Source organism: Seriola lalandi, unplaced genomic scaffold, assembly GCF_002814215.2.
Source record: "Seriola lalandi dorsalis isolate HSWRI2012SDOR001 ecotype SW California unplaced genomic scaffold, Sedor1 jcf7180002054542, whole genome shotgun sequence".
NCBI classification, from domain to species: Eukaryota; Metazoa; Chordata; class Actinopteri; order Carangiformes; family Carangidae; genus Seriola; species Seriola lalandi.
This window is the reverse complement of record NW_019525095.1, coordinates 88,501-100,776: the sequence shown is the minus strand read 5'-3', so window position 1 is coordinate 100,776 and position 12,276 is coordinate 88,501. Positions and strand designations below refer to the sequence as shown.

The window sequence follows — 12,276 nt, the reverse complement described above, 5'->3', positions numbered from 1 at the left end:
ACACACACACACACCCACCCTTCATCTTACCGCAGAGAGAGGTGTCATCTCAACTCTCTCCACCTCCTCTGTCCTCTGAGAAATATCAGACAGAGAGAGATTTTGTGATGTCTTCTTTGATGTGCAGTTTCAACTGTGAGAAGAAGACATTCAATAAAATCACCAAGGTTGAGGCTATACTGTCTCCACACATCCTCTGTTTTTATTCCATCTCCTCTTTAAAGTGCTTCCTCCTGTCTCTCCAGGGCCGGCGTTCAACCTGTTCCTGCGGCTGTGTGATTTCAAACTGGGGCCCTTTGTTGTGAACAAGTATACGTCTCCTGGGGTAACAGCATCCACATAATCAGTAATCTAAGGTTCTACAAAAGCCTCATGAATACAGAAACAATCTACAGAAATAGTCGCTGAGCATTCTGCACTCCTGCTGCCTCACATGTAGTTTTTGTTCTCCTCTGAGTAAGAATACAAAACACCTGCAGCAATACTCAGGCTCGTAACAACTCATATCGATCTATTTCCATCTCATGGGTCTCTGAATAAAACACCTGTAGCATGGATTTAGCTTAAATGAGAAATAACAAAGCTTCTCTACGCCTTCTTCCATTCTCCCACATAATTTGACACTGCATGTCTCTTGATTTAACTGTTCCGGGTTGATTTATTTTTTAACATTGTCCTCCGTATATCAAATACTTCATCTCTCCTGATAGTTTTCTAGGATTCTGATGTCAGGAAAAGAGCATTTTTTGATGTTAAATTCTAAAATATTCTTGTCTGTATCCTCCACACTCTCAGATCTTCATGTGCCTGTTGTGGATGCTGCTCCAGTGCGTTGTCCTGGCTATGTATTGGGATGTACCACCCATCAGCTCAGAGGGTGGAGCTGTGATGGTGGAGATGAAACGGGAGGAGGACGATCAGGAGGAGGTGCCGCTGATGGGTTCCGATGAGGAGCCGGTGCACACTTACAGAGCTGTCAGCTCCAACCAATTGGAGATCTCCACCTCGTCTGAGACGGAGCCCAGCCATGGCTCCTCCACGGTCTCGAACCCCTTCAGAAACTTCAGCGCCAGCAGAGGTGAGCGAGCAGGTTTGACACGCCTGTCCTCAGCAATGACTGTCAGTTTTCCTCAGCCCTGTTTGTGGGGTTCAGGTAGGAAGACGTGTCACTGCCGGTGCACATGTCTCTTATCTGCTCTATTGATTTTCTTTCAAACACACACACACACACACACACACACACACACACACACATGCTGAGAGAGAGAGAGACTAAGAAAGTACAGAAGAAGTTAATCGATAGTGGTAACCACTCACTGCTTGTAACCTATGTAAACTTACTATAACACTAATCCAATAGGACACCTGACATCATATATAATACACACACATACACACTCGGACATAAACCAGAAACAAAAACACAAGACCAATCAATACACAGGGAATCTGATCTGACGTGCCATGCAGAATTCCTCAAGAGAGAACTGGAGAATGGAAAGTGTGTCTCAGTATGAGTGTGTGTGTGTGTGTGTGTGTGTGTGTGTGTGTGTGTGTGTGTGTGTGTGTGTGTGTGTGCATGTGTGTGTGTCAAACTGCTGCATCGATTCTCTCCCTCTTTGACGATGTGGCAAAGGGATGGATAGCAGACTTCCTTTTTTATTGACTGGCTTGCTGTGGTTGACCTGTGGATGAAATGGAGGCAGAATTGTTAATGTGGCCAACATTCGTCTTATTGATTCCATTTTGTTTTAAAGAAAATCTGCAAAACTGGAGAACATCTGCAGCTCTAGCATATACTATATGAGAGTCTGTTAGCCGTTACAGCATGTCTGGTATTGGCTCTTGTGAATTATTGATCTTCCCTGACTTTTTGTGCATTAGTGAGGAACCTTTGAAACTTGGACAGATCTTTCACTTTCTTCCATCAAGTCTTGTTTTTCTGGTTCGGGTCGTGGAGAAAAGATCAACAAAATTAAAACCTGTATGAAGTTTTGCCTTTGGAAAAAGGAAAATTATACAACTGTTCTTTTTCAATGAATATTGAGTGTATTGGCAAGATAAGGGAAAGTCATACTATTTGTTGCCAAAGCATTAAGTCTGAACTGGGTCAGTATTTCTACACATGTGCAAATCCCCTGTGCACATGTGTGCAAACATACTTTCACTTGCATCGGTATCACGTTATTGTAACCTTCCATATTTACAATTAATAAGCAGTATATAAATAATAAAAAACAGTTTAAAGGAATAATTGGACAATTCTGTTTTGGGATGTAGACTCACACTAGTGACTTAAAGTCAGGGTATCTTGATCTCTGCTGCGTTGCTTTTTTGTTTTTAATAAGTCTCTCAACTTTATGGAAATGAACCTGAGGAGCCCTATTAACACACATTTACCTACAAACATACTGTATACGTATATGTGCATATACACATGCAAAAGTATACAAAAACTAATTCATGTGAAATAATACTGCAAACACTAAACAGAGGAAACTCAACCATAGTAGATCACACACTGTAATATCAATCCATTCTTCCAGCCATCTGGCACGTATGTCCAAATTTAGCAGCGAGCCCAGCTCATTTCCCTCCTCTCCAAGTCCATAAGGGAGTCTGCGTTCCAGGAAAAGCTGGTGTCAAAATCTGGAATTTATAAAAATACATTTTTTCTTGTGTTATCGTTTTGGATATAAGAAAAAAAGAAATCACACTTATCTCTTGAAAAGAAATACAGTTTATTGGACTAGAGGATCAACATGACCAACCAGCCAGGATTCGTTACGCCTGCCTCTTTCAGCCTAAAGATTACTTTCAGATAGTCCAAGTTTTCTTTTCTCTTTAAACTTCTTTATCTCGACAAACCTTGCCAGTCGAAACTTTCAATTTCATGTTACCACTTGAGCTTGTTTTATGGTTTTCTCTTCGGCGTCTCTGGTTTTTCAGTATATCGCTCTGTCTCTCACTCTGCAGAGTTCCTGAGAGAGGAGGTGGTTGTTCTCCTCACGGCTCAGTTCATCACTCTCTTCAATCAGACAGCGCTGGAGGTGAGAGCAGTTACCGTTGAGATCCATCAGCCCGAGTTTCCAAACATTTCACACAATGTCACAGTATTTTACCCAGGGTTTCATCCACACTGCATCCATCTGAGCCTTACCTGGAAAGACCTGTGCTGCTACTTTGAGAAAATAATCAAGTATCGCTTCATGCTCAAAGTAAAACGAATGTAACAAGTGAACATAATCAATCCCTATGTTGAAAAATGAAGAGGCTTTTTCTCTCCTCATTAAATTGTGGTGACTGAATAGTCACACAGTGCTGACCTGGATTCTAATCATTTTAATATCAAAACAGAACACTCCTTTTGATCTGGACTGAATGAAGCCTTTGAAGGACTTAAAAGGTGCTTGTTTCAGCTCTAATAAGACTCTCCTCCTTTACCTCTGACTGAATCACTTCATCTAACTGACTGACCTTGTGAAATCTTTCTAAAAATCCCCAGACCATGGTGACTCCTATGACGCAGCGCTACTTCAGCTTCGGTGAGCTGGGCAACAGCCTGATGTACAGCCTGTGTGGGGTGGAGGTCATCCTGGGCTTCTTCTTTGTGCGCTGGCTGAGCAGGAAGGTGGCGGACCGAGTAGTTCTGGCCGTGGGCCTGGTCATCTGTTGCACCGCCTGTATCTGGTGCCTCATCTTCCTCTGCAACCCTCGAGGTGCTTACTTGTCCAGGAAAACATGCAAACACGCCCAGACACACATGCAAAGGCACAGACAGACTCAAAAATGGCTCGTACACTGTGCCAAATCCTTTCTGTGCTACGGATGTGTAGAGCACGGCGGAGCCATATTGGGTTACACACTGACTGAATTGAATGTGCTCTGTAAATGATATCATTCAGGCTCTGGCAGGCCAGCAGGAGATCATACAGGCAAACTGGATCCTGTACGGTCATGTTGGCCTACGTCTGTTGCAGCTCGTCACGTTTATCGCTCTGATTATAAGTAACAGGTGCTGGAGCTGGGGAGTGCCTCAGTACATATAAAAGGATTACAGTAATCTAATTAGTCAAAAATGCTATTTGTTAAAGCATATCCTACATGTTTGCTTTTTTTTTTTTTTTTTTTTTTTACAATTACAGTTAAATCAACCAGACAAAGAAATAGAAACTACAATGCAGACACCTGAAGAAAAGTGAATTATTTTCCTTTAGAAAGAAACATGTTTGACTGGGTGAAATGAATTTTGATTGTAAGATTATAGACTTTTAGCTTATGCAGGAACATCCAACAGTTTGAGTGGGCACAAATTCACACAAACATGTGCATGATGCAAAGCAGCAGAGAACAAAAATGTAGTGGCTGCCAGCTTGGCAGTGGTTTCATTTACAGATAGAGCCATCTCTGGTGGTGCCAACCCATTTGTGGAAGGAACTTAAAAACTGAGAGAAGAGGGGCTGGACAACTGAAGTATGATCTGTCACACACTTTTAATCATTATCACTACTTATCAGGAATAAAAAGCAACAAAATATTATGATTTAATAGCTGTGAGGGCTACAAAATATATTCATTATAAATATGTGAGAGGTGGTGTATGATTACAGCCTGTAAATGTAATTTTATATGTATAATATATATAATTTGTGGGCAAACATACATTGTAATTCAGTCATACTGTGGTATTATCTTTCCATCCCTGCCAGGTGGTTATGGATGGGAGCTGACAGCCTTCATCATCGGGGTGTTTCTGCAGCTGCTTGGGCTTCCTTTCGTGGCCGTGTCTCAGGTGTCTCTGTTCTCCAAAGTCACTGCAGAGAAAACACAAGGTTGGCTCATTTTACCTTGGCGCTGTTTGCTTGATTAAACGTAGCCTATTAAAACAACAGGTTGCTGCTCAGCGTATATGTGATGCAAAGAGCCATATTTTAATGCTTGTACATGAAATAATTAACCTGTAATTCTTGGTGATGTGTCTCCTAAAGGATTCAGCCAAGGTGTCAGACGCTCCATTGGGGGCCTGGCCACCATCTTGGGTCCTCTGTGGGCTGGAGGACTGACCAATAACTTGTACATAATGCTGGGCATGATGCTAGCTCTCCTCATCATGATCACAGTAAGCAGAACACTGCTCCTTTGGACATTTAATTGCATCAATCAGATAGAAAAGTGGTAACATGTTGAATTGAAGGAATAGTACATTTTGGGAAATATGCTCATTTGCTTTCTTGCAGTGGGTTGAACGAGAAGATTGATACCACTCCGCTAAAAATTACACTGCTGCAGCAGTTGGTTTGCTTGTGTGTGTGTGTGTGTGTGTGTGTGTGTGTGTGTGTGTGTGTGTGTGTGGGGGGTGGGGGCATCTTGTTGTGTTGTGTTCTTAAAGTAACTCCTACACACCAACCTAAATATCCACAATTTAATTTAAAACTTACAGTAATAGTTTGATATAAACTGTATATAAAGCTACATCCAGCTGCTGGTTAGCTTACCAGTTAGCTTAACTTTTAGCACAAAGACTGGAAACAATCTTTAGCTCACTAATAAAACACTTCATATTTAATTTGTTGCGACTGTTCCAAAACAAAAGAATTTAATTAGTTATTATTTTTATTATTTATTTGTTTATTTTTAATCATATTTAATTAGTTAGCTTTGTTCTATTTCACTCTGTTTTGAGTCTTTAAGCTAAGCTAATTGTCTACTGTCTGTAGATTCATATTTAAAATACGCCTTCCAGTACCTCTAAAGCTCAGTAGATAACAAGTAATATTTTGTTTTATGCTTACAAAAGTCAACATAAAAATTACAATTTGTGGTTTTACGTGGGTTATGTGTTGGGGTACATTCAGTTCCTGCTAAGATGAGCTATCCTACTGAGTGAGAGCTTTATATTTACTGCCGAGGCATGAGAGTGGTATCAATCTTCTCATCTAACTCTCAACAAGAAAGCAAATGAGTGTATTTCCAAACAAAGGTTTTATTATTGCTTTAATTTTTATATTAAAGAAATGCTGTTTTCCTCTTTGGTCACAAAGAGGAAAACAGCATTTCAAGGAGCTGGAATTGACTCTTCCCCCTCAGTGTACCTTCTCCATTTGAATCCCAAAGCTGTGGATTAAGAAAACATTTTCTTTTCCAGATACCCAAACTGAAAAACTGTAGCTATGGGGTGTAATTCCCTGTAAAACCCTTAACTCAGCATATCTTTGATAGCCTCTACTTATTACTTGGTGCTGTCTATTCTCTGAAGCCATATCACGCTGTACATTTTTGCAGGTTATGACAGCACTGTCCTACGACCACCTGATTGAGCCCAGGGCAGTGCAGCACGCCCAGAGCTCTGACAGCGGAGGATAGAGCTGCAGTCTGTCTGAAGAGCAGGACAGGCTATAGATGGACAGAGAGAATGCCCTTCACTTCGGGGAGAGAATCGATATAAGTTCGCTGCAGAGGAAAATGCATGAGTGTGGAATAAAAATGTTCAGATAACCTGCTGTACCTCAGAACCTGACATAGAGGTGATCACACTGCACAGGTAAAATACCGTCTGTTTTAAGCAATGCACAACCTCTGTTATCTGTATATGTAGATTTCTATTAGAATCTGTCTTGTATGTACATCATCACCGGACTATTAATTATATTTTACACAAGGGGGCACCATTGCTCTCATATTGAATATTCAGGGGCGTAATTGAAGATGAAAGCCATTATTTTTAAACTGAACTATTTATATTCCCATGTGCTGATGAAAAGATAAGAGAGCAGGTATCTTCATGTGACCCATGTACCAAAATTTTTGTTTCTTGTCCCAAGTCTTTCTTCCTCTAAATAAAAAAATAAAAAAAATCCCTCTGGAAATGAAACAGTTGACACAATGAGTGCAGAAGTGGAGTTGTCAACATCTTAGCAGCTCCATGTCAGTGAAGCTGATAGAAGAGGAGGGTCAAAGAGAATGAAGCTGTACAGATTTCTTGGTATTTACTTGTAGTGTTGGAGGAAATTTGAGCACTTTTATTGTTAAGATCTAACACACAAAGCCTTGGATCTAATGAAACCAGTTTGATTTTATCTGGATCTACTCCTCTATATTTTATGTGCAAATGAGAAGCTCTTGCATTAAAACCTAATTTAAAAAAAATACTTGTTAATTAGCTTTCTTTATCTTTTTACTATGGGGGGATTTAAAGTTTAATTGACTGTATTCATAATTCAAAACGTGACAAGGTGTGAGTAGTGTATAGTCAGCTGTTCTTGCCTATATTCTCCTCTAGGATGTGCTGTATGCTACACATCTGCATCTAACAGGAGAATGCTGTAAGCAACATCAAGGCATTGTAGATTCCCTTTGTACCAATGAACATGGGTTCGGCCAATCTCTGTGTTTTTGCATAATTGCAGATAAGGCTCAGTAACCTTTCCAGTTTTCTACACTCAGCATGTGATATTTGGCTTTCCAAAGGCTTTTCGCCTAAAATGGAAATTCTAATCTCAGGGACTCAAGGACATAATATATATAAGTACTTTCATGCCCTGATCAGCGTATTCAGGTACTTGACATTTTAAGGGAGATAACAGGGTGCATAGAATCAGGTCAAGCCTGAATTTACTCTCTTTGAACTGACTCGCTTTTTCAGCATGATTCCTGCTGTCTTGTGTTTTTAAAGAAACTCCTATACAACAATTTAAATATACAAAACTATTTTTAAATCCCCAGAACACTTTCATTTCAATCTTCAGTTTTTCTCTATAACATTAAATATTAACTGTTCAACAAGCATCAATTAGTTTAAAAAGAAAAAATCAACATTTCCTAGGTGAGGTATGTGATATGTGAGATATAGCACATTGTTCCTCTCACAGTTTAAAGGTTGAATTCATGAGCAATGAAATGCATCCTTGCTCAATTCAATATACTTGAATCTTTTGCTGCTGCAGCGTCATTGGTCTGGTATGACCAGAAGCTTCTGGTGGCTAATGTTAACTAGCGTTAGTTAGCAAACTTTTGATGTCTTGAGCTGTGTAACCATGACATCACTGAGTTTGCACATTCATCACTTCTGCTAATGTTACCCTACATTTTAACATAAATATATTACATAAAAATAAAACAAGAGGTAAATACACTGTACCTCACCAGCTGACGTTGTCTTTTGTATTTATGCAGAGTTGCATCACACTCAGGGCTGTGTGGGTGTGGTTTGACCAGATTTGATCAACGGTAACTTGACCCATCAACTGTCATCTGATTCAAATGTTGCTATATCCTGATTGGTTCTCAGGATTATGTGACATCACCTTTTTCTAACTAAGTCCCGCCCACCTCAAAAAAGTGAGAACAGAAATCTTTCATGTGAAAGACTTTGGTAGAAAATAGTATATTCATGTAGGACCCCATCACTCATAGTAAAAAGGCCTCTAAAGAGATTGCATCAACTCTATGTTATTATATAATTTAAAATGATAACAGTAAGAGGTTTTTCTATGTGGCACCAGAATATGAGACAAACCAAGACAAACCACTTGTGATCTATTGTGATCATCCTGCTTTCATACACAAGACAGTCTGGATCAGTGCAGTCAAGTGTCTTCTGGCTCAGCCTCTGTAACGGCCTATAAAGGCGGCACACAACCCCCTAAGGACATAAATAAAGAAGTCAGAGGCCATGGGCTTTTATGTTAAATATAACAAAGGTCTGCACAGACGCACAAGTTATGAAATTTTAAAGATACACAGAACAACCATTTGATGCAGAAGCCAACGATGATTTCTGTGAACCATGGATGAGAGTTTGTCGCTATGGAGATGCAGTTTTGTCAGAAGGGAAAGTAAGAAGCCAAAGATAAAATGATGTTATGTAATTGGAGTGTGGAATCCCTGTTACTCTGTGGATCTGGTTGTGGAACAGATGAAGGTGTAGCAGAGCTTTAGTGGAAGTATCCCCGTGTTGTACTACTACGTGGCTATAAATGGCTCACTCTGCTTTCTATATACTAACTGTTTTCATGCCACGTCGAGGAAGAATAACTCGGTTACGTGCGGTTATTTCGGTGGATTGTAAAAATGTCTTGGTAGCTGTAACCACTAGTCGGTGTTCAGTGCTTTACTTCTGTCATTGATGTACACTGAACTGAACAGTGAAGTAACTACAGTTTAGTCTTATCCTTCATTGTTGTGAGGTACAGATTACACCAAACCTGGGTGGTTTATCTCTGCGCTTATCGTTACTCTGAGACGATACACAGACTTCTTGACCCTCACAACCTCTCCTTTGTTATGATGTTGCATTTTTTGGGAAACTAATCTAGTGAGGTCAGTTTTGTAGCTTTTAGCACTGTAGAGGCAACACAAAGAAACATATTCTTCTCAGAATTAGATATGTCTTAAACCAAGAATGATCCATCCATATTAATAGCATTTTTTGACGTGACGGGCGGAAGTAATGAACAGGAGAAAATAACATAATCATGCAAATATACTGTATTTCCTCTGCAAAGGCAGAGTGCAGAAAATGGGATCCTCGTGTCTGTTTCACGACCAAAAGCACCTGCTTCCTGAGGTAATGTGAAGCCAGAGGCAGAGGTTCATAAAATATATTGGAAAAACAATTGTGAATTATTACATAAAAAACAATGGGGTGTTTCTTATTGATAAATAATCATAACACCCAGAGCTTCCAAGAAAAAAATCTCTCCAAAAAACACAATTCATGCAGTAATGTTTTAATAAACTATGTTCACATTTTATCAAAGGGGAATTTACCGGTGGCTTTTTTCATTTTTTTTTGCTCAGAAGGCAAATTGACGCTGTCATCTAACAAAGATAAAGTTAATTGGTCACAAAGAGGAAAACAGCATTTGACTGGAGCCAATGCATAACAATTATGTTAGCGGTAGCAGAGGGGCGGAGAGTGGCTCTTCTCGTCCTGATGGTATTAGCCGGACTGAGGATGGCTGTTAATGGCTCGTAGATGATAGATGAGTTATCGTTTGGATAAAAATATGAAGGGTGTGGTGGAGGGTGTGGGGGGTAGAATCAGGCCAGCTATATTCATTCCATGATTCACCCCCCCCCATCCCCCATCCATATTTTGTGCAGAAAGATTTGTCCTTAAAAATCATTTAATAAGAGGTTTCATTTCACAGGAATATATTTATTCAGGGTGTAATTTTGTTTCCTTGGTGAAAGTATTCATTAAAACATTTTTTTTTAAATAGATGTCAGCGCTTGGTCTCCTGCCAGCTTGGTCAAAGATTTACAGTTTCACCGTCATTGTTGCTGACTTAAGGCTCTGACTTCTGGATGTCATTGCCAGGGTGTGGCACAAGTCCAATAATGTGTGTGTGTGTGTGTGTGTGTGTGTGTGTGTGTGTGTGTGTGAGAGAGAGAGAGAGAGAGAGAGAGATTTAGAGGAACTGCTTGTCACACACACACACACACACACACACACACACACACAGGGAGGGGAATTTGCGACCAATTATGTGAAAGTTTTTCTTTATCTAATTTGCAGTATTATGTGTGTGAGCAGGCATAATTGGATGAGAGTTTGAATCTACACCTTATAGTAATATCGAGATGGGCGACTAATGAGCTGACAGGGGAGTGGGGAAAGAGAAAAGAGAGAAGAGGGGACAGTGTGTGCTCATGGCTCGGTATCGATGAATACAAATCACAGATTTTCATGTCCCCCTTTCTTATAAGCAGCTTTGGAATCAAAAACAGGACTAGCAGGCGGGAAGGCAAATGATTTGATTTATGACATATGATGCCGGGGCTCGGGGGGTATGTATATGTGTCGAGGCTACAGTCACTCAGGTAGCCTCGCTCTGCATGTTTTATCACTGTGTGTTTGTATTCTGCGCGGCTGGCATCACCTCAGATACATTGAATCAATTGCCTCCACCCACACCAACCATCCACCCCCGTACTCATATGTGAGCCTTAGTGAAATTAATGCCTTCGGGACATACACAAGCGCTGAGTTTAAGGCAGCCTCGCTCATTGATTGGACCCCATTGTAATAGCAATGGAAATATATTCAGATAATTATCAGGCTCATTTAGGTATGTGGCTTGCTCATGAACGTGGTGTTGCTTTGTGAAGAGAGAGAGAGAGAGAGAGAGAGAGAGACAGAGAGAGAGAGAGGGTTGTTTTTCTCAGCAGCAGCACCAGAAAGCCTCAGAGCTGACAGTAAATTTGCTCATCAACCACTTTCGTTCCAGTGTGAGGTAAAAATTATCCAATATTTCACGGTCTGGCCCTTTGAAGGTGGCATTACTCAGCAAAGCTCAATGTGCTACGGAGCCGAAACAGAATAGTGTTCAAAACTAACACCTTATTTCAGCGGCTAGTTGCCGGCCGGTCCAGCCCCCTGCTTGAAGAAATTATGAAAAATAAGAAGCTCTTCTTATTCACTGTTGCATATGACTGAGTGTGGTAAACAAATCAAGTAAACAACCAATCCCCATGTTTCATTTCACTCTCCTTTATCCTCCTGTGGCAGTAAAAAGCCTGCTCATGCTTGTTGTCTGACAGCATTAAGGTGAAGGTTTATCTGCGCATGGACCTGTGGGAGCCCATTGATCTCATTAACACTATATGTGAAGAATATTATAAAATGATGAGAACTTCATAGGAGGTCAGCCGAGGATCAATATTAAATCCTATCTCATTTATAATCCTGCTGAGCGGAGAGGCTCCGCAGGGCTTAGCTGCTTAAAGAAGACAGCATTTGACAATTTACTTTAATGCTCATATGAATAAATGTAATGACACACAAGTGCTTTGAGATTAGATTTTTTTTATTTTTTATTGTGTGTTTGCAGGCACTTTAGTACTGTTTCCTTGTCAACAAATGCACTATAAATATAATGATGGATGATGGATTGGCCTGACCGAAGCACACACACACACACAAACCTGATCAAGGAAAGTATTGACATAGAAGCAATGTGAAATTAAAATCAATTCATCAAATGTTTGTTACATCTCCTGGCAGACTGATGTTGTGTCCTTGGCTATTTTTAAGGAGATTTGGCTGCTCTTATCTGCTATCTCCACACTCTTACACACAGCATCTTCAGATCAAGGATTAAGCTTCTCATTATGCATATCACTTGGAGGATTAACCCTTTCGCACACTCTTATCTCCCTAAGTTATGAATCTGATCACTGATGGATGCGAAAACACGATGAGGGGCGTCTCATGAGATTGATTTTGAGGCAAATTCCTGCAGGCAGCTGCAAAGAAAGTCTGAAACTTTGTCT

At 40.3% G+C, this 12,276-nt stretch overlaps 1 protein-coding gene across 1 annotated transcript in view; it reads left to right on the top strand.

The window, feature by feature from the left end:
• mfsd8l2 (major facilitator superfamily domain containing 8-like 2) overlaps positions 1–8,114 on the top strand; it is a 10,021-nt gene extending 1,907 nt beyond the window's left edge. Inside the window, exons 5-11 of the mRNA XM_023414746.2 lie at positions 246–325; positions 796–1,078; positions 2,977–3,050; positions 3,506–3,719; positions 4,710–4,832; positions 4,989–5,119; positions 6,283–8,114. Of these exons, the coding sequence (XP_023270514.1) occupies positions 246–325; positions 796–1,078; positions 2,977–3,050; positions 3,506–3,719; positions 4,710–4,832; positions 4,989–5,119; positions 6,283–6,363 (986 nt within the window). The 3' untranslated portion in view covers positions 6,364–8,114. The remainder of the gene's footprint in view (positions 1–245; positions 326–795; positions 1,079–2,976; positions 3,051–3,505; positions 3,720–4,709; positions 4,833–4,988; positions 5,120–6,282) is intronic.
• Positions 8,115–12,276: the final 4,162 nt, after the last annotated feature.